The sequence below is a fragment of the Camelina sativa genome, chromosome 7, assembly GCF_030686135.1.
Source record: "Camelina sativa cultivar CO46 ecotype springtype chromosome 7, ASM3068613v1".
Taxonomy (NCBI): domain Eukaryota; kingdom Viridiplantae; phylum Streptophyta; class Magnoliopsida; order Brassicales; family Brassicaceae; genus Camelina; species Camelina sativa.
Window position 1 is genome coordinate 31,108,670 of NC_141886.1, and position 20,124 is coordinate 31,128,793.

General features: G+C 38.9%; 5 protein-coding genes across 14 annotated transcripts; all 5 read right to left on the minus strand.

Moving 5' to 3' along the window:
- Positions 1 to 28: 28 nt before the first annotated feature.
- Positions 29 to 6,849, minus strand: LOC104703324 (leucine-rich repeat receptor protein kinase HPCA1). The gene is made up of 20 exons (XM_087457483.1): positions 6,491 to 6,849; positions 6,282 to 6,405; positions 6,097 to 6,168; positions 5,923 to 5,997; positions 5,768 to 5,839; positions 5,502 to 5,663; positions 5,345 to 5,419; positions 5,192 to 5,263; positions 5,033 to 5,104; positions 4,870 to 4,938; positions 4,714 to 4,788; positions 4,558 to 4,629; positions 4,342 to 4,476; positions 3,784 to 4,259; positions 3,545 to 3,697; positions 3,267 to 3,406; positions 2,970 to 3,189; positions 2,652 to 2,887; positions 1,393 to 2,563; positions 29 to 771 (listed from the first exon to the last, which is right to left on the minus strand). The coding sequence occupies exons 1-19, from the start codon at positions 6,597 to 6,599 to the stop codon at positions 2,051 to 2,053; spliced, it is 2,922 nt and encodes a 973-aa protein (XP_087313609.1). The 5' UTR covers positions 6,600 to 6,849; the 3' UTR covers positions 29 to 771; positions 1,393 to 2,050.
- LOC104703323 (putative F-box/LRR-repeat protein 23) lies at positions 252 to 1,703 on the minus strand. The gene is made up of 2 exons (XM_010419329.3): positions 1,393 to 1,703; positions 252 to 771 (listed from the first exon to the last, which is right to left on the minus strand). The coding sequence occupies exons 1-2, from the start codon at positions 1,701 to 1,703 to the stop codon at positions 252 to 254; spliced, it is 831 nt and encodes a 276-aa protein (XP_010417631.1).
- A 472-nt stretch (positions 6,850 to 7,321) lies between the features above and the next one.
- On the minus strand, positions 7,322 to 10,311 carry LOC147941901 (putative protein phosphatase 2C 18). The gene is made up of 5 exons (XM_087457495.1): positions 9,393 to 10,311; positions 8,531 to 8,941; positions 8,338 to 8,455; positions 8,031 to 8,254; positions 7,322 to 7,936 (listed from the first exon to the last, which is right to left on the minus strand). Exons 1-5 carry the CDS (start codon positions 9,645 to 9,647, stop codon positions 7,457 to 7,459), a joined length of 1,488 nt encoding a protein of 495 aa, XP_087313621.1. The 5' UTR covers positions 9,648 to 10,311; the 3' UTR covers positions 7,322 to 7,456.
- Positions 10,312 to 11,147: 836 nt separating this feature from the next.
- On the minus strand, positions 11,148 to 16,432 carry LOC104705086 (uncharacterized). 10 transcript variants are annotated; one of them, XM_087457488.1, is made up of 24 exons: positions 16,377 to 16,432; positions 16,184 to 16,305; positions 15,728 to 15,778; positions 15,442 to 15,625; positions 15,056 to 15,310; positions 14,749 to 14,873; positions 14,589 to 14,633; positions 14,425 to 14,506; positions 14,280 to 14,348; positions 14,017 to 14,187; positions 13,856 to 13,921; positions 13,659 to 13,727; positions 13,485 to 13,580; positions 13,312 to 13,379; positions 12,983 to 13,213; positions 12,730 to 12,839; positions 12,539 to 12,633; positions 12,402 to 12,446; positions 12,156 to 12,275; positions 12,013 to 12,061; positions 11,857 to 11,921; positions 11,707 to 11,768; positions 11,565 to 11,616; positions 11,148 to 11,454 (listed from the first exon to the last, which is right to left on the minus strand). In XM_087457488.1, exons 3-24 carry the CDS (start codon positions 15,748 to 15,750, stop codon positions 11,449 to 11,451), a joined length of 2,088 nt encoding a protein of 695 aa, XP_087313614.1. In that variant the 5' UTR covers positions 15,751 to 15,778; positions 16,184 to 16,305; positions 16,377 to 16,432; the 3' UTR covers positions 11,148 to 11,448. The 10 variants fall into 10 exon arrangements, with proteins under 10 accessions (XP_087313614.1, XP_087313619.1, XP_087313611.1 ...); XM_087457493.1 differs by having other exon boundaries at positions 13,659 to 13,737; positions 15,728 to 16,305; XM_087457485.1 differs by lacking the exon at positions 16,377 to 16,432 and having other exon boundaries at positions 12,384 to 12,446; positions 16,184 to 16,317.
- A 363-nt stretch (positions 16,433 to 16,795) lies between these two features.
- LOC104703326 (ubiquitin receptor RAD23b) lies at positions 16,796 to 20,115 on the minus strand. The gene is made up of 12 exons (XM_010419332.3): positions 19,804 to 20,115; positions 19,378 to 19,539; positions 19,083 to 19,121; positions 18,960 to 18,998; positions 18,797 to 18,867; positions 18,426 to 18,606; positions 18,226 to 18,351; positions 18,078 to 18,143; positions 17,743 to 17,790; positions 17,537 to 17,646; positions 17,328 to 17,412; positions 16,796 to 17,230 (listed from the first exon to the last, which is right to left on the minus strand). Exons 1-12 carry the CDS (start codon positions 19,867 to 19,869, stop codon positions 17,114 to 17,116), a joined length of 1,110 nt encoding a protein of 369 aa, XP_010417634.1. The 5' UTR covers positions 19,870 to 20,115; the 3' UTR covers positions 16,796 to 17,113.
- Between the last annotated feature and the right edge of the window lie 9 nt (positions 20,116 to 20,124).

Here is a 20,124-nt window from a genome sequence, read left to right on the forward strand (position 1 = left end):
TTAGATTTTTCTTGTTTAGTAATCACGATTTTTACCAAAGACGTGGGCTAATTGCGTGTAATATATGGTTTTGAATCCAGTGGTGGTGGTGACTCATCATGTTTACAAAACAGATCCCATTACACTTACACACACAAGGAAACAATATTAACTAGGCTGATGATATTGTGGAGCGTTGCTGATCAGACGAGATTGACAAAGCAACTTCACGAACAAGTCACCTTAACCAAGATGAAACCATCTTCAATAGTTCAATCATAGGGGGGATCAGGCAATCCTATATCTGACAAAATATCATTTAGATAGGACTCTTCTTCTGTTTCTGGTGGGTAGTCATTGGGGCGTCTCAAATATTTGATCCTCTCCAAACACCGCTTCCCCAGATTCCCTGAAAGGTCAATGTGAAAACACTCGCGTAAATCTAGGCATTCCAGGTGAGGACAACCGTCAAGAATGGCTTTCAAGCCCATGTTAGATAGAGGGTGTCCGCAAAGCTCGAGGTGGCGTAGTCCGGGCATGCTGTCTGCAATTATCATGGCTATCGAATCATCAGCATCACGGGAGGAAGGGCAGTGGTGGTGTAGCTTCAACGTTTTCAGATTTGGACAAGACTTGCCTACAACTCTCAGAGACTCTCTTGAAAATATGAAGCTTGGAACATGGAGGTACTCAAGCAATGGAAGTTTCACAACTGCTTCGCGAAAAATATCATCTGGAAAGAAAGAGAAACATGATCGACTTGATAGTATAAGGCTTCTCAGAAGACTTGACCTGCAAAGAAAATAATAGAGTGTGTAAAAAAGTTAGAACCATAATAGGATCTAAGATAGAGAAGAAGAAAAATAGTAGCAGCAGATAAAAGAAACTGGAGCCAAAATACTGATTTGACAACAAAAGCATAATAACAAAGTTAGGATTGATCAGGTGGATCATGTATTCAACGCCAAAACATGGAAAGAAAAGGGAAATTGGAATAAATAACAATCACAAACACCAAGTTTACAATATGCAGAAGAAGAAGAAGACCCCAAAAAACAAAACCAATGACGACAACTGATTATATAACCTATTTGATTTTTTTTTTGTAACTTTGTAATCAATCCAAGCCTATGTACAACATATTCAAGTAAGTATTTTTTAACAGTGAATGATTCATCACTCATCAGTAAGAGGAAAGAGACGAGATAAGTTCCCCTTGGTTGTTCGTTCTCTCAGACTCAGAGGAGTAAGTAAGGGCAAATAAAAATATCCTCCCAAGAAAAGTAACAACATAGCAATCAAATCAACGCCCCCAATTCTCTAAATTAGCTAAGTGTACTGTTAAGGGTATATATATACATATATATATATATATATAGAGAGAGAGATAGAGAGAGAGATCGAAGAAGAAACCTCTCGGCCATGTATGCGAGGATAGCTTCACCCAAGTTCTTAACATCAATAAAGATCTCGACCAAACCACCATCGCTGAGATCAATGGCGCGACGACACATATCTTCAGAGGCTACGTCTTCCAATTCGATTATCCGCCACATCGATGGGTCTTTAGAGACGCGTCGCCACGATCTGCACACAATCTGAGCTTTCAGTAGATCAACCGTGCTCAATCGGATTAAAATCGAAGAAATTAACTCCGGCGGAAGCTCCGCCCAGTTGCTCGACGACGAAGATGACGAAGCTATTTTACTTTTTTTCGAAGCCATTTCTTGTGACTGTGACTGTGACTGTGATAGAGAGAATCTCAATCTCAACACACACGCTACTTTCTTTCTTTCTCTCTAAAAAAGAAAGCCTAATCAGTCTCAAAATGAGCCATTTATAGGAAGCCCAATAATCGAATACAATATTGGGCCTAGGCTTACTCAGTGTTCTTTCTCCAGGTCAACAAGTTTTCCATTAATATTTGACTTTTCCACTTTCATTCATGCCGTCATGCGTTATAAAGTAACACCGACATAACGATGACAAAAATATTATGTATAATCAAATCTCAGAAGCAAGAAACCATGATAAGAGCATGTTCATAATCAGAATTATAGTTTTTTTTTTTTTACTTGGGCTCTATCTTGGTCGGAACAGAGTAGCCACCGCTATAATCAAACTCTCCGTCTTGTGCTTCTTTCTTCCTCAAACTACCACCATACAAAAGCTTCTCTCCGCCCTTCACGACACCAAATTCTGTAGCTGAAGACGACGCAGATGCAGAGGAGCTACTACTCGTCGTCCCACTATTCTGGATGATTATCTCAATCTCTTTAACCACTTCACTCATCGTTGGCCTCTCAGAAGCCGTCTCATCAACGCATTTCAGGGCTAGTTCCATATACCTCCCCAGTTCTGGCAGAGCTCCGGCGTCTCTCAACGACCTATCCATCTTATCTCTTAGTCCGTAGTATTCATTGTCGCTCTTGTTCATTACAAGCTTGATCTCTCGAACAATGTACTTGCCTTTCTCTATCGGCTGTTTCGCCGTGATCAGCTCCATCATTACGACACCGAAGCTATACACATCACTCTTCTCTGTAAGTTTCTGCGTTGTGTAGTATTCTGGATCCAAATATCCCTGCCATTGACCGTTTCAATTCAATTCCATCAGAAACCAAACAAGGTTCCCTAATTTAAGTCAGAGATGAATTGATCATAAAACTCACCAATGTGCCTTTGACTTGTGTTGAAACATGGCCTTTGGTGCAGTCTGAAACCAGCTTGGACAAGCCAAAATCGGCAACCTTGGCCGTGAGATTCTCATCCAAAAGAATGTTAGTTGACTTCACGTCCCTGTGGATGATCGGAGGATCTGCCAATTCGTGGAGGTATGCTAGTCCTCTTGCTGATCCTAGAGCCACTCTCAGCCTTCTTTTCCAATCCAGCACAATACCGGATCGCCCTAACAACAATGTGCGTAGAGGTCAAGTTTTGTCTTTGTGATTTACTTAATCAGCTAAAAGACCAAATTAATTTTGCAGTACCTGTTAAGCTATCTTTTAGTGATCCGTTGGACATGTACTCGTAGACCAGAATCTGCTCGCCTTGTTCGAAGCAAAAGCCGACAAGCCCAACCAGGTTCTTGTGATGAACTCGAGAAAGCAACTCAATCTCTGTTTTGAATTCGAGACCTCCTTGTGTGGATCCTTGTTGTGCTCTTTTGATCGCCAACATCTGCCCATCTTGAAGCATTCCTTTATACACCTACAGAGAGAAACAGAGGAACGTCAAACCCTGAAAGTGAAGCCCTAGTTTCAAGCATCGATCTTTCAAAAACCTACCTTTCCATAACCTCCATAACCCAGCTCACTGCTCACAGAGAAATTGTTCGTGATCTTCTTGATTTCTTCGTAAGAGAACCATCGAGCCCCTTTCAGCTGCGGTGCACCACCGCTGTCTTTTCCACTCGATGCCCATGAAACTGAGAGAATCAAAAGACCATTGTAAAACCTAATAGTTCAATCTTCTACTTTACAGAAATATTTTTGCAGGTGGACCTCAGAGATTCTGCAGGGGACTAATCTAAAATGGTAGTGTTTTTACAACACTTTGGACTTACCAAATGGTCTACTCAAACCGATAGCTTCCTCTGCACGTCTCTTCTGCCACATTGCGTATATTCCTAGCGCAACAAGGCACAGGACCAAAGCGCTGCAACCAGTTATTATCCCAATGACCATCCGAGAGCTCAAGGAATGTCCGTTACCTTCAGCTGCAAAAATATTTATTATATTGTTAGAGTCCAGTGTCTTGAACTTTAAAAACAGGTGTATTATAAGCTTTTTATGTACATGCTACCTGGGAAAGTGTAGGGAGATGCAATGAAGTAGTAAGGTCCAAACAAGGGAGGAGGTTTGTATGTTTGGTTACTCAAGTCAAATCCAATTCTCTGAACTTCAGTTCTGTTAAAATACTTGCCCATAGGTGGGAAAAGGGCCAACTGTATCTGAAGATAATCATCATTGTTGAAGAAAGGGTTTTGTAGAGAGACCGAGCCTGGAGTAAGTCCTAGTTTCACCCACAAGCTCATCTCCAGTGAATGGTATGTGTTCACATTGGACAGGTCTCTGAACATAGGCCCTCGGAAGTATAGTGTGCCTTCATAAGGGTAGGCGCATTCACAGCTCTGAGGGCTAATCTTTTGGTCTGATGGACAAGATTTTCCTCCACAGTTAGCAAGACTGGTCGAGTATATTCGTTTGGCTTGTTGCTGCTGAATCTGGCAGTAGTTTGTGTTTGAGAGAGCTGTTGTGCATACAGGGTTTCCTACGAGTCTGCAACAGGAGAGATCTTCTTTAATAGGTTGATATAGACAGTTTGAACTGAAGTAAATATAGGAGGAACGAATCTATTTACATTAATGTATTGGTATATCCAGAGCTAAGTGTTACAGAAGAAATGTCATTGTCTTGCAGATCAACAAGTTGGAGTTGTGGACCTACTGTGTCTCCCAAGCTCAGTGTTCCATTGAATGCGTTCTTTTTCAGTTTCCTGTGCAAATCCAAATCAGTAAGTTGATGATTTTATAAAGCAGTTATCAAACTTCAGTAAAGAGCAAATGCTGAAACTTACACTTGTTGAAGCTGTGGAAACCCAAAGAGTTTATTGGGCAATGGTCCTTGAAGAGATCCATATTCCATCACACTAAATCCAAGAAAATAGTAACAGATTGTGAGAGCTCCATATGCTTGTTTTCTGGTTTGTAAACTGTATCAGAGTTGCACTTACAGTGTAGTCAGTGAAGGTAAGGTTGAGAACCATAGAGGAGACTCTGATGGATCAAATGAGTTATTGCTGAGATCTCTGTAGCAGACATCACATTTAATCAGAACACACATACACATAAATGTAGACAAAGACATTCTATGTTGCTGAGAAATTTACACGTAGTTCATTGACTTCATATCTGACAAATCTGGCAAAGATCCTACAAGCTTGTTGTGAGCTAAGTTCCTGATGAGAGACAGAAACAAAGATGTATACATTCGTTACTGATGCCTACTAAAGATGATCGATCTGGATAAGTTACAACTCTGGTTACACTTACAGTTCAATGATATTTGTGAGATTACTGAGATTCTCTGGAACTTTTCCGGTCAGAGTGTTTCTGTCAAGCCGACTGTTGCAAATCCAAGAGAGACGTTAAATCTTTTGAAGATAGGGAAGAAACATGAAACGAAGGACAAAGAGATGGTGTGTTACTCACAGAACCTCTAGTGTCTGAACGAGTCCTAAAGTGGAAGGTATGCTCCCTGTGAATTGGTTTCCATCGAATAATCTGACATTTGAACATATCTGTTGAGATGAGTAGCCTTAATCTTGGCAGAAGTTTAATATGATTATAGAGTACTTGACATACACATGGATCAGTATCATCTCAGAGCTGAAAAGTTTTGGTGGAATTGTGCCTGAGAGCTGATTCTTGTTGAAATGACTGCAGTTTCAATAACATTTGCATCAGATGAGAGATACTTGAAGCTAAAGAAGATGTCTGTAGAGAAAATAAAAGTACTCACAAGTGTTTGGCTTTTAAAAGAAGATCAAGACCAGGACTAGAGCCTGATGAAATTGGAATGGGTCCTGTCAACTGATTATCCGCAAGATCCAACCAATAAACCTTGGTGAGGTTTCCAAGAGATGCTGGAATTTTACCCGTGAAGTTATTTGAGTTCAAGGCCCTGAGAAAACATGGTGGAACCAAGTGGCAAGTAGTCTCATCAAACATATGTTGGTTTTAAGGTAAAGTAGAAGACTTAACACGGCAAAATTGCGTCTTTCTTACAAGAAAGATAGATCTTTGAGGTAGCCAATCTCATTTGGGATGCTACCAGTGAAGCCACAGCCAGCAAGGATACTACAAAAAAAAAAACAATACAACTGTTTAGAACAAGAACAAAGAGATCACTTTAAGGATGTTTGCGCAGAAAAGATGTTTACAGGATGTTAAGCTTTTGCAGGTCTCCTAACCGAGAAGTAAGTGAACCCGTGAGACCAGGATTAAACGAAAGGTCCCTGAAACAACACAAAGTCGCCAGGTCAGGTCAGAAAAAAAAAAGTAAAATGAGACGTTCCTCTGTTGTAATTGTCGATGATTCATCAAAAGAGACTGACAAGGATCTTAGTTCAGCTAGTTCTCCAATGTCCCCACTAAGCCTTCCTTTGAGACCCATTGTTGACAAACCCCTGCACATTAAAGACTATGCTTGTTAACAAAATAACTAAGAAAACTGCTCTAATATTTCTTCTTTTTCACACATACATAGGTACGAATGACTGAGTGATTAAGGAACACTCACAATGCAGTGATTCTGGAGTTGTTGCAGGAGACACCTTCCCAAGGAGTTCCACAAGGATCCTCAGAACCTCCCCAACTAGGCGGTGTGTTGTCCCATTGATCCATCAAAGAACGCAGCGAGGCCGCTAATAGAAAACAACAAACCGAGTAAGTCACAATCATTTCCACGAACGGATTCAACGCAAGGGAAATGGAAAATTCATCACATACCATCACGAGGGTCAGTGACTGAGGAAGTCATTGAGAAGAAAGTGAACGAGTAAGCAAAACAGATCAATAGCAACCGCGACGTAGCGGTTATGGTGTTGGAAGCCACCATATTGTTCCTCAAGAGACATGAGTTCTTGAAGTTTGATATTTAAGTGAAAATCTTGGAGAAAGAACAAACAGATTAAAGTAGCTTCCTTATGAGACAAGATTCATCAATGTCTCATTGAGAAAAAAATGTAAGTGGGAAGTGTGCCAATAGGAACACGAGTGGCACCAAGAAAAGTAGGTTTCACTCAATTTGCCTTCTCTTCGAAGTCAATTTAACGGTTCATGTGTCTCTTTTACAAAACATTTTAGTTATTAAAACACTTGAGTGTTACATTTCTATATATAAGTACAAAATAATTTCAAATAGGCACTACAAAATTAATAATGTAAACTTAGGTTACCGTTAAGCTCTGTTTTCCAATCAAAGCAACCTTCGTTGATCATTATGCTGAGCCTGAGAATCACAAGACAGAGAAGCAGAAGATAGTGGAACCTACCATAAAAAAGTGGGGTCTCGCCAGTGCCCAATAATCCAACCATCTCCATAAACTAATTAAATGCTTTAAACGTAAAAGCCACTTCTTCCACTTTTCAAGAAACTACACATTTTGTCTACATGTAATACAAACTTTAGTTAAATATACAGACAGAGAGTATCCAATAATAGATCCAATTCGTCAACCCAAAAAAAGTTAATAATTCAAAAAAAAAAGTTGTCTATTAGTGAATGATTCTCTGTCTAGTGTCTTACTAACATGAACAATCTCACATGTATGAAATGTATTGAAACAAAAGAACATTATATATTTGCAAAGAACTTCCATGAAAAGAAGAAAAAAAGTTGGATATGAAACAAAAGAACATCGTGATATGAAGTGTTTTTGTCGGCCTTAACATAGAATCCACAAGTCAAAAAAGTCACAACCATTTTCTCCAACTAGTTGATCTAAGCTCACCAGAGAAGAACCTTGGAATGCTCAAGAGACTATTCACCCTCGTCAACCCTTCCAAAGCAGACCATTCCTCATCATCCTGTGCCACCGAAATACACTCCGCAAGTGTCATTGTCATCATCTTCGACTCAACCCCGAAACTCGCAGGGGTTTTGTCTTCTTTAACGGGGACAATCTCGTCATCCTCATTGCTTATACTGTTACTAACACTCCTTATGGGCTCTTCTTTGTGTGAATGCTTCATTACATTGCTTGAAACTTCCACGGCTACTGATGAATCTTGTAGAAAGAGGCAGACTACAGTACAATCATCGTTTTTGGAAGTTGGGTACTTGATTCTCCATGATCGAACCGCTGTGTCCACTAAAGCTCGAGCCGCTGTGCTTCGACTAGGAGCTGAAGCAACTATATCAACAGCTTCTTTGTTTGACAACACATCCCATACCTTTAATACAATTTAGCAACACAACATTTGTCAGCTCTTAAAGATTTGGAAAAAGTTTGCAATTTAGTGGCAAGTAACTGAAGATTTAATTTACCCCATCGCTAGCAAGAATAATGAATTGGTCTTGTTCATTTAGGCGGCGGTAGTTGATGTCTGGAACAGAGATTAATCCGTAGTCTTTGAGACAAAAGTCTCCAAAAGCTCGAGCCATTGCTAAACCAGGTGAATCACTGTTTGGTAACCATACACGAGCTACCTCAGGCTCGTCTTGCAATGCAAAGACTCTTCCTTTACATTTCTGGATTCTCGCTGATTCACCTGAAAGTACATCGAAAGAGAAAGTTGAGAAATTTGCCTCTGGCTTCTCAGGAGTTTTAAGATCAAGATTTGTGATAAAGTACCTGGCAGATCCGGTTTTAAGTCTACGGTTAACTGTACATCGAGCAAAGCATTGTCTTCATCTCTTGTGGCAAGAACGGCTCTCGAGTCACCAATATTTCCAACCACCAAATGCTCACCCTAAAAGAAATCACAGAAGTTAATATGCAATCGTTGAATCGTCTTTTGGTTGCAAGCAGATTCAAAGCTGAGAACCTGCTTGATCAAAGTGACTGAAGTTGTTCCGCTGCAGAAGCAGTCAATAGTTGGATGCATTTTAAGCTCTTTATCTATCTGCTGACAAGACTTAAGCAACGCATGTTTAAGAGGCAGATACATTTCGGGAAGTTCATCATTGTTCTCATTTGGATTTAGCTCACACCATTGCTCATCCATAGTAGTAACGGACTCAGATTTCTGCACTTCTTCTTCTTCCTCTGTACCTTTGGTTTGCAAATCATTCTCCTTCATCACTAACCCGCTTTGTTCCGTATTCAAGGTCATTTTCAATTGAGTTGAGAGTGTGAAGGGCAATGTATCTCGGACTTTCTTGGCAACCATATGACCAAATGGTCCATGTCCATCGAACACACCACAAAACACTGTATCATCTCTCGAGCAAAAGTTCTGGAATTTGAAGTAGTTTTCACAAAAGTTAGAAATTTGTCTTCAGATGTCAACGCAACACTGAAAGAAATAGAAGAATCTAAGGAAGGAAGAGTCCAGCAAACTAGTGGTCCCTGTAGAAACAGGTCAAAGACTCAAGACAACACAAGAACAAACAAACACAGCCATCTCAATCTTCAAAGTTCTAAGCTTTGTAAATGGTCCCAGAAAATTGTTAATAGTCATGCATCATTCCAAGTTTCTCTCTCTCTTCCTAAGCACTTAGCAACAAAAGAATAATGCAATCATGTTCCGGATCATCCAAGTGGCTTTCCCCCATACATTTGAACAACACTAAATCGAATGAGGAACACAATACCCTAACTTGTTCTGTGAGTAATGATCAAAATCCAAATGGGTTGCAAAAACAGAGTGAAAAGATCAATATTTAGAAAGATATAAAGAAACGAACCTCAAAGACAAGCATGGCGTCTTGGTTAGTCCCTTTCTTGCCTTGCTGAGTGTAAAGACATGCAACCTTACTAGAACCATTGGAAACAAAGCGACCCAAAACCTGTTCGATTTCGCCACCGCCCATTAAATCTCTCGGCCGCCGCCACCGTCCGGATCCTAACCTCTCATCAGCCGTCTCCGTCGCAGAGGCGGTGGTGCTGGTTTCTCCTGGTTCCTTCCCAGTGGTTCGATCTACTGAATAACACAGACCCATTTCGAAAATGATCCGGAGGAAAAGCTCGAAGCTTTAAAAAAAAAAAAAATTGTAGAAATGGCCGATTGAAGAAATCTAAGATTTTTCTTGTGTCGGCAAACAATTTACGAAACAGTTCCTCGGGGAAAACGGATTAAATTGCTCGGCGAATAAAGGAGGAGGAGGAGGAGCCAAACGAGAAAAACGAAATCAAGTAAAAAAAAAAAGCTTAAAAGGCTCAAAAATCGAAACTTGGCATCTACAACTACTTTAGCTTTTGCTAGTACGAGTAGTATACGTTTTTTTAGCTTTAGCTTTAGGGACCTGGTTTTTCAAATCATTTTCTCGGGAAAACTGCTAGTTTCTCGGGTAAAAAGACTCTTTACTTTTTCCAATTTGCAAGAACTAAAAGGAAAAGAGAGAGGGAGGGAGAGAAAACAGAACCATCACACAATCATCAGTTCAAAATCAGATTCTTGTGAATTTAATTGATTTAGGATTATTTGAAAACAGCGACGTTGCAGAGAGAGACCCACAAAGGCCCAACGTTTACTTACTCCACTTCTGCTTATAGAGAGATTTCTAAAAAAGTTAAAAATTTTGTTAATGCAAAGAAGTAAGTAATTGAGAGAAGGAGAGAGACGAAATGTCATCAGACAAAGGTCACAACAGTTTGGTTCCGCACGTGAGATCTTTTTTTTTTTTTTTTGTATTTTTCTTCTTTTCTGAATAATAATTGTGGGAAATTTTTTGGTTCTTGGCTGCATCGTACCCTCCATTAACCCAATTATGCGTTGCCACGTGTCATAAGCTGGAAAGTAATTTGTCGTCTGGTTCGAATTTGATTGTTAATTAATGTGTTAGTTAAGTGTTAAACAATTTTATCAGTCACAGGGTCCCTTTCTGCCTTTATATTAAAAAACCTAAATACTGAAAGCCAGCCAAGTTTCGGGAAAAAAATAATTAACTCTGATTTGTCTTTCGTTCAAAAATTTGATAATTGAAGTACCCACTTGTGTTAACCTTTGCCACATTTTTAAAATCAAACAAATGTTGATAATATCTAGTTCAATTATACTACACTAAAGGTGTTTAATATGCGTTCACGATTGGTTTCCTTTTGGGCTATTGAAATTTTTTAACTATTTTAAATATTTAAAAAAACAAATCTAATTTTAGTATGAATTGTATAGTAATTTCAGTTTATACATGATGAACAAACTAAGTTAATCACATTCTTCACAGAGTTTTTTTTTTTTTTTTTGAACAAACCTTCATATAGTATAAAGTATGTATATAATCTAGAATACAGACATAATGTGTATAGATATATGCATACATATGTAGCATTAAAGAGAAACAGTTATGACTATAAGGAGAATTCACGGATTGTGTGTTGGCCAATGCGACACGACGACAAGTCTTAGTTGTCCCACTGAGTTGGTGAGAGATGCATTCATTCACACGCATCCAACATAATACATTAATTTATCAAATACCTCCTAAGTTTTAATCACCATCTTAAGAGAATGTTTCTCAATAATAACCCGTTTTGTATCAATATTACACAAATCATTACGTAACCATGGTTATAAAAATAGCTTCCATGCTACATAATTCCTTAAACAAACCTAAAAGACTAAAAAACTTCAACAGAAAAGTCATAGTAGGGAACGATGTATTTTATGAATCAAATTACAAAAACACCTGAAAGCAAATCTTACCTTCATTAGATGTATTATCTTATTAAAATACTTATTCTTGATGATGAATCACACTTCTTATACTTGGCCACACATCTTCTCAGGTTTCATTTAGGACATTAAACCTGGAGAGTTCGAGAACAGGTTAGTATGAGTTGGGTGGGTCATATATATAGTTCAATGAAAAAGACAGAAGAAAATAAATGTTGTGTTGAAGCTACTAAATAAAGCTTACTTGGGCGTGTTCGGTTTTGTATTTCTGAAGCTCTTCTTCTGCACATATGAGCCTATGAACACAAAAGAAAAAGAAGAAGGAATGTTGGGTTTCAATCTAAAAACCTGAGAGAGCTACACATGGGGATGCTTTCGATAGTTACCTCCATTGCAGGTCAGTTATTTCGTGGAGCAGTTCTTTCTCTCTTTCGTGAGCTGCTTCAAGCTGTGATTCAACAGAAGAACAGTTTCGTTAAGTACCAATCTTTGAAGGAATGTGATTCAATACATTTCTCCTGCAAACATTTGCATACCAAGGATTTCTCAGTAGGAGGTACAGTAGGCTGTTGCACGTTTCCTTGTTCAACTGCACGTCCGTCTGCATCAGAGAAATAAAGGAGATTCAAATCCCGTGGCAAGGAAAAATTTAATCAGAAGGGCGAATGGAGACAGAAGAAGAGTGAAAGTACCTGTCAACTCTCTGTTGGTGAGTACTTTCATCATATGCAGAATGTTATCCTGTTTTTGGATGTTTTCAATCACGTAATGAACTTTCTTATCGTTAAAATGATATTAAATAAATTGATTAAAGTCTAAACAGCAAAAGGCATACCCTTTCCAAAATATTAGTTTGCAGAACTGGATAAACCAGCGGGTAAACGTATGAGCTGGTTAAATTTGGTAATGCGACATCAGAGGGAGGTAGAGAAGCAGAGGCATGTTGGCAGAGCACCTAAATAAGCACAAGTAAAAACGTTATTTGTTTTCATTAAAAATTCTTGAGATGAATAGTTGAGGATGATAGACATTTGACTGTTTGTCTGCAGCTGATCAGGCTGACCTCGAAATAATTACAAACCTGCATACTGTGACTCTTTTGCAGGATTGGAGAGGGAACCACCACCTGATGAAGATAAAGTTAACATAGAAAACCTTAAGACGGTGACTGAAACAAGAAAGCACAATTGTTTCCTCTCAAAACCAAAAGGTAGTTACCTTCTCGATGTCCAGATTTTCAGAAGTTACTTTGAAACGCCCTCTTTGCTGCACAACTGGCGGCTTTGATTTGTCGTCAGTCTCATCTAGGCTTGCTGATACCAAGATGTATTTATTTAATTAGAAAAACCTTGATCCATAGGGATGTTTAGATAGGATTTCAAGTACAAATAAATTCTGTAAATGCTTACCTGCTTTGGGTGGTCTAACAGCCAGCTCTGTTGGTACTTCATCTCCTCCCACTGTAGCATGTGTCCCATTGCAGGTTGAACCATTTTGAAGATGCTCGTGAGTTTTATCACTGGGAATTCACAGATTGCTTTAAATTTAATGTCGCATAGAGAATATATGTATACTCAGTTGATATGAGCTTTCAAGTCAATAAGACTGGCAAACTGAACCAAGAAAAGCTCTTACAATAGCAGTACATGTTAAAGGACTAACCTCTCTCCTTTATGGGGAGCACCGTTTCTATCTGCCAAAACCGAGCTCCCTGCTAGAATCTCTGTTGGTTGATTGGTTTGGATTGATGAGGAATCCATTGATTTCCCATTGACTGCATGCGTACTACCAGCAGTTGTATTGTTTTGAGATAGATCTTCATGACTAGGTGAGGAATAGACGTAACTATCATAACTGGGGCTGGCAAGACTGGAATCATCATCAGATTTATCCCTGACCAACCAAAATATTATTTGTTCAGTTTACTCATCTCTAATCGTTACAGATAGGTAGATAAATAGAGACTACAGAGCGAAAAGTAGCTGATAAACCTTGCGATACTTAGTGTTCGGTGAATTAGGGGTTGGAGATACTTATTTGTTATTTGACCATTTTCCTCCTGCAGAGATGGTTATAAAGAACTTTAAACCTCAACCAAGTAACAAAAGAAGATGAAAACAGGGAAACATTTATGAACTCGAGAAAGATTTTAACAAGAGGACACCTGAATCTCCGAGTGGGTATCCTGTGAATCTAGAGCCTGCAACGAAGTGGCACTTCCCGATAAACTGTCTGATAAGCTACAGTCTATGTCCTGGATCTGATGGAAATAAGAACATCATAATATGAAGTACAGTGAGCTTTACAGTTGGCTACTTTTATGGGTTAGAGGAGATACCAATGAAGCCTGGGCTTTCATATCATCGAGATTGAAATTCCACCCGCTGATACCTCTCTTATATTCATTCTGCATGTTACTACGACAAGAGGTCAAAGGCTAAAATACTTTGCAGAAAATTTGGAACTAGAAACCAAAAGTTAAAAGGATTCTAACAGAGATAAATAAAGCCAAAATTGGAAACTGGAAACACAAACCTGCGACAGTTCTTCCTTCTCTCCATCTGCCATTTTCTCTTGTGCAAGCATATCTTCTTCCTTTTTCTGCATGAAGAAAGCATATTCCCATCAGTTCCCGTCATAAGATGTTGACTGAGCACTATAGCTACTGGCTATCTACTTAGATCTACATATCCAACCTTTATTGCCTGAACACGATTAACAAGATCTGGTAACCCATCCAGAAGTTTTCGTGCAATGTAATCGCTTGATCTTGCTTGCTTGAAAAAGGAATGTTTTAACAACTTTTTTGCAGATGGGCGTTTGGAAGGGTCTTTAACTAGACAACTGGCGATCATCTGCTTGAAAGACTGAAAAATACCAGGAAAATAAGCAGAATTGAGATAAGCATAAGCTTTAAACATTCAGACTAGAATGTGTAGTTTTGACACCAAGAGTATACCCTTGAAAACTTCCTATCTCTTTCATAATCCAGCCCTGGTGGTGCATTTTGCAACGTCATAAGCAGAACCTGAAAAACATATCTGTCTTAGATTGATGCAAAGATTTTGGAGCTGAAATCCAGATATCACAGGCTACGTACGAACCTTCATGGGTGGATATTTAGAGAAAGGAGCGTGACCATGTGCAAGCTCTAGCCCAGTTATACCAAACGACCATATATCAGCCCTAAATAAAATAGATGCTCCACATAAGAAACGCTGTATGAGCAAATAGGATGATAAAACTTTGAATATGAGGCTAAACTAACTTGAAGTCATAACCATGTAGCTGCTCCATGACTTCAGGTGCCATCCTGTGAAAAAATAAGAAACAGTAGGTCATGCACATTAGAACTACATCCAGACAAGTGTTGAAGTCATCCACACACAAGAAAAGTGTTGATGGGGCATGCAGTAGTAGGTACTTACCAGCAAGGTGTTCCAACGAATGTGTTCCTTGTCCGTTGCCTATCACCAGAATCAAAGAGACAGGCAGATACACCAAAGTCTCCCAACTTGACAGCACCTCGAGCACCAAGCAAAATATTACCAGCCTGAGATGAAAACATGAAAATAGAATCACAACGAAGGGAAGGATATTCATAGATGGTCCCAACACTATCGCTTACCAAAATACAAAGTTCAGAGTCACTGATTATAAAAAACCAGTATTCAGAACCACAAGATTCAGAATGTAACATGAAGTGATGAAATCCAGAAAGATAGAATGACTGACTTTGACATCGCGATGAATGTGGCCATGCTGATGGAGATAGTCTAATCCTTTCAAAGCTTCACGCAGTATAGTGGCTATAATAGTCTCCTCAAAACCATCAGGGTATGCAGCTTTTAGTATGTGAAGACAAGAACCACCAGCCATGTAAGGCATGATGACCCACAAATTGTGATCACTAACAAAGGAGCAATGTGATTTCAACACATTGGGATGATCAACAAGCATCATCGTCTGCGCTTCACGAGAAATATTATTCTGCATCCATCAAACAAAACCAAAAAAAAAAGTAATCAGAGCTTATATAGCGAATGCAAGAAGAACAAAGTAAATCAAATCATTGAGAGAGAGAGAGAGAGAGAGAGAGAGAGGCAAGAGGAGAGAATCACCAGATCACAGTTATCGCGTTCAAAGTCAAGAATCTTAATAGCAACGACTTCATTGAAGGGGATGCACAAAGCACGATGCACTAGAGCACTAACACCTTGACCGATCACCTCGTAGAGGGTGTAATGCTCAGGCCCAATCGGATACTTCTTCTTCTCCATTGGTGTAGATCCTTCCTTGGTTTCACTAAAAACCAATTCGCAATATAATAAAACAGGGGAGTGGAGGAGAAAACGCTTTTGGAATCAAACTTATAATTTTTTTTTTAGGGTAGAATCAAAGGTTAACCTGGAATTGAGAGACGAAAACATAAAGACAGCTGGCTCCAGTCGAGTGAATCTGCAGAATAAATTCAGAAACAAAAAAAAAGGAAACAAATTAGAGATTCGGAAAAGAAAAAAAAAACCTAATCTCTCTCTCTCTCTCTCGTCAACAAAAGCCAGCAATTAACTCCTCCCGTAACGATGGAATCAGAAAAAGTAGTAGAGTAATCGTACCGGGAAAATTACGACATCCATGTAAAATAATAAGGAAACAAAATTAATGACAAGAGTGCGAGAAAAGGAAAGAGATAGATATCGTGCTGATGAAGATATTGACTGATGATGATGATGAATGATCTTATTCAATTGGTTTTGTGAACTTTCTATCAAAATTTTCTCGAGAAAACACAAAAACAAAAAAACTATGAAAAGAAAACGAGAGAGAGAGAGAGAGAGAGAGAGAGAAGAAGAAGAGAGTCACAATCGGATCGCCGCTCAAATTGGGAGAGAAGCTTTTTGGGGCTTTTGTGTTAAATTTGGAATCCCGCCACTTTAGGTCTCTTTCTGCTTTTTTTTTTGCCCTTCTTCTCTCCTTCTCTCCTCCTATTTTTTTATATATTTCAGATAATTTTTTTCAGAAAATATTTTGACAAAAGAGAAAATAAAAAACTGACCGTCATTAATCGTTTAACCTAGAATGGATAAGGCTGGTAAACCTATTTCTTCTCATAATTCAAAAATATCTTTTTTTCGGAATTAAGTATTCTGGTTTTTAGGCCTTAACCCAACAACGCAAGTCAATTCTACAACTCACTGATTTTAACAGTTTTCAGAATTTGTACCAAACCAACCGGGTTAGCCTTCGGTTTCCCCTGAACCAGATGAATACCGAGACGCTAGGAATTTTTCTAGCTCTCTGAAGTGAAGTCTGAACACCTTTTGATACGCAGGTGAGATGCAAAATTGGTACTAAACCAGTAAGCCATCGGTATTTCTCTAAACCAAATACAACCGGTTTCCATAGTGTGTGTGGTTCAGGTTCACCTTTCAACATCGGAAAATCCGTGATTTGCAATTAATCACAACAAACATAGGATAGAACATGTTGGTTAGGATAAATATCTTTTACACTTTTATGTTTATCCGTCAAGAATCACGTGACCACACTTTTTGTATCTCTGCTTCTTTTACCCATAAATATCTATCTCAAACGCAAAACAACCGCGTAAATCGCAAGAAAACGCAAACGCAAACGGAGAAAAGAAAATTCCAGCCAAAAAAAAAAAAAACTAAGTCCCAGAGGGAGAGATCAAATCCCACACATTAATTCTCGGACGATGAAAGAAATATTCAACGTAAGACAAAAGAGCCAAAACTTTTTCCAAGAAGAGAAGGTTAATGTTTTGTGAACTCAGTCTTCAAAATCTCCTGAGTTCTCCAATAGATAGTTAGCTGCCAATTCTTCGTTACGCTCACATGCTAGGAAGGCTTCTATTACTAAGGCTCTATCAAATCCCATTGCCTCTAGCTGTGTTTAGTCAGAGGCCAGAGAGAATATAGATAGTTGACAAGGATTGCAAAGAAAAGAGTGTTAAAATAGTGTTTTATTATAATGGTGATTTTACCCGTTGAATCGCTTCTTGCTCTGCTGGGGTAACATTTACGGCATGTGGCATTTCTTGCTCGGGTTGATCGAACATATCCGCATCCCTGATGGGTTATGTTTTTAAAACTTAGTGACTCAAATTTTAGTAGTTTAGTGAAATATCGATGAGAAGCATAAAATTACATCTGACAGAACCTTAGATTACGATAAATAGATTGGAGAACTTACCCGTCAGATCCCTCATAGGGCTCGTTTACTAACTGAAGAAACTCTGCCTGGTTCTCTTGAATTAGCCTCAGAAGTTGAGGGTTTTGCTTTCCAAGTTCCTGAAGCATGGGCTAACAAAAGCAGCGGTTCCAGCACAAGACTTTCAGAATCAGTGAGAAGTCTTACAAATTACTGGACAAGAATTACGAATATTAGACCGCTCTTACCTGGAGAATTTGAGGGTTGGAATGGACCATGGTGCGTAATTGTTGGAACTAATACAATAGCAGAAACAAGAGAATGAATACATGTATGGAATTTACAAAACTAGAACGAACAGTCAAATCAAAGCATGTTAAGATACATCTCGGTTAATCATCCCCTGCTAAAATGGCTAACAGATAAACAATCCCCGCATAAGTTAATGATATATAGTTCTAAGTTCTAAGCAATCTAGATGCCTTCTTTCATATTCACAATCATGTATGATGAGGAGAGATCCAAATTTTTTTTAAAAAACAATGCAATTTAGAAGAAATGGAGATGAAGTTAGAATAGCAACCTGGTCATTGTTTCTAAGAAATTCAAGCGTCCCAAGATCACCAGATCCAGCAGCAGCAACTGTTTCCTGGGAAAATTAAAACTATAGAGTGAGAAGGTAACTAAATATACCTATCAGTTCTTTTGGATACACGATTATTGCTAAATACCTGAGGGAATAAATCCAAAGGAGATGAGTTAGGTCCTCCAGATGCAGGTGCGACAGGGGCTGCACCGGATCCTGCCAACTGAGCCCCAGGTACAGGCACAGCTACTTCAGCAGTTTCAGGAATTCCCTAATGTATAAAACGATGTCAACAGTTTCATCCTTTAAACTCTTAGAAAATAAGGTTACAGAGAGGAGCCATACGGAATACAAATAATCCACTGCTCTCTCAGGGTTGTTGTAAGCTGCACGAAGTGCACGAGTAACTGTTTCTTTGTCCCAGCTTCCGCCTCCCATTTCCATTATCTGTTGGACCATTAGCTCAAGACTACTGCCACTAACCAATGTTGACGCAGCTTGTCCATAGGTGTCGTCAGTTGGTGCCCTGCCACATACCATTCAACTGTGGAGATTATATAGTGTATCAATGAAATCCAGAACAAATAAGTTATACAACATATACTAAAGGTCAAACATAGAAGCTTTCGGAAAACCATAAAAGGAGCAGTCAATAAAAGGAAAGGAGAGAAAATGACTCTTTTCAAGAGAAGCTCATTTTCAATAATAAAACTTACCCTGGATGTTCTTGAGCAGGAATAAGTGAAGCAGGCACGGCTGTAGACTGGGATGTAGATGGTGCTGCAGGCTGCTTGTCCAATACGAGCTTTATATTAAACAACCAGTGGAAGGAGCTGCTCATCACACATTTGCACAAGTAAATATATGCAAGAAAGTTACCTTAGCCAAAGATGTAGTAGACGAGGTAGAGGAAGCAGGCTGTGAGATAGAAGCAGGTTTTTACACTGACAATTATCAGACTAAACCAGTCATATAATAAAATAAAAGAAATAAATAAGCTACCTGAGCCGAAGACTGACCAGCTGAACCTGCCGTTTTGCTCTACAATTCATCAATAAGCAAAGGCGAAGATAATGTCAGTGCCATGACAAGCTACATTTGTTTCATAGAAACGGGGAAATCATGAAAGATACATACATCTAGCAACATTTCCTAGGACATTCATTAGCTTTTATACTTGTCGAAGGGAGTCCCAATCAAGACCCGAATAACCAACAATTACAAATCTTCTCTTAGTTTTATGATTTAAGCTTCCACTAAAATGATTTTATTTGTTGATTTTTCTGAATATAGGTACCTTGCTAAGCATAACGACGAGGAAACCTTCCTCGGTAACCTTGTTCTCAATTAAGCTAGTTTCATCCTTCAAAACTTTTCCATTGTGAATCAACAATTGCTGGCCACAAGGATAATTGTCTTTGCCTTGTGAATCCTCTATATTCTTCTTCACCGCCATTATCTTATTAAAAACAACAACCCCGGATTTTAATGATTTGAAAAGTAACACACAAACCAATTTGACGAAACCAAGATTGGATTCGCGAGTCATCAAACAAAATTTGAGCAGTTAACAAAACACTTGAGAGAAACACAAAATTTGATCACCAAATAACTCAAAATTGTGGATCTGAAGCTCTTTAAGGTGAGATACCCTACTTTTATTAATAATCTCCTAGGCACAAAAAAACTACGCATAAAGAAAGTAGTGAAGAAGAGGACTAACCGTATCGGAGGGTAGAACCCTAATTTCAAAATGATTACCCTTGAGAGTCTTAACGGTGAGCTTCATATCGTCGGAAAAGATGAAATCAACGGCGGAGATAGAAGGAGAGAGAGACCTAAATTAAAGAGATCGAGGGGCGACGCTAAAGCCGACCGTAGTTAAACAAACAGTCTCTCCATCAACGGGAGCGTTTTGGATTTTAAACGCGGCAAGAGATCTACCCATGTGCACTCCACGTGACACATTTTATCTCCAATTTTTTTTTAAGTTCTCCCAGAGAAAGGGTATTAATTGAGAAGAATCATGCCGTACCTAAACGGG

Excerpts from the sequence above, each read along its gene's own strand:
- LOC104703323 (XM_010419329.3), bottom strand. The coding sequence starts at position 1,703 with ATGGCTTCGAAAAAAAGTAAAATAGCTTCGTCATCTTCGTCGTCGAGC. Across the intron at positions 772-1,392 it reads CTCGCATACATGGCCGAGAG|GTCAAGTCTTCTGAGAAGCC; the intron begins GTTTCTTCTTCG and ends TTTTCTTTGCAG.
- LOC104703324 (XM_087457483.1), bottom strand. The coding sequence starts at position 6,599 with ATGGTGGCTTCCAACACCATAACCGCTACGTCGCGGTTGCTATTGATC. Across the intron at positions 5,840-5,922 it reads CTGCAAAAGCTTAACATCCT|TATCCTTGCTGGCTGTGGCT; the intron begins GTAAACATCTTT and ends TTTTTTTTGTAG. Across the intron at positions 3,698-3,783 it reads ATCTCCCTACACTTTCCCAG|CTGAAGGTAACGGACATTCC; the intron begins GTAGCATGTACA and ends ATATTTTTGCAG.
- LOC147941901 (XM_087457495.1), bottom strand. The coding sequence starts at position 9,647 with ATGGGTCTGTGTTATTCAGTAGATCGAACCACTGGGAAGGAACCAGGA. Across the intron at positions 8,942-9,392 it reads ACGCCATGCTTGTCTTTGAG|AACTTTTGCTCGAGAGATGA; the intron begins GTTCGTTTCTTT and ends TTCAAATTCCAG. Across the intron at positions 7,937-8,030 it reads TTATTCTTGCTAGCGATGGG|GTATGGGATGTGTTGTCAAA; the intron begins GTAAATTAAATC and ends ATTGTATTAAAG.
- LOC104705086 (XM_087457485.1), bottom strand. The coding sequence starts at position 15,750 with ATGTTTTCGTCTCTCAATTCCAG. Across the intron at positions 14,188-14,279 it reads GAGATAGGAAGTTTTCAAGG|TCTTTCAAGCAGATGATCGC; the intron begins GTATACTCTTGG and ends GGTATTTTTCAG. Across the intron at positions 12,447-12,538 it reads AAAATCTGGACATCGAGAAG|GTGGTGGTTCCCTCTCCAAT; the intron begins GTAACTACCTTT and ends TATCTTCATCAG.
- LOC104703326 (XM_010419332.3), bottom strand. The coding sequence starts at position 19,869 with ATGAAGCTCACCGTTAAGACTCTCAAGGGTAATCATTTTGAAATTAGG. Across the intron at positions 18,999-19,082 it reads CTGGTCAGTCTTCGGCTCAG|CCTGCTTCCTCTACCTCGTC; the intron begins GTAGCTTATTTA and ends TCTATCTCACAG. Across the intron at positions 18,352-18,425 it reads CAGTGGATTATTTGTATTCC|GGAATTCCTGAAACTGCTGA; the intron begins GTATGGCTCCTC and ends TTTATACATTAG.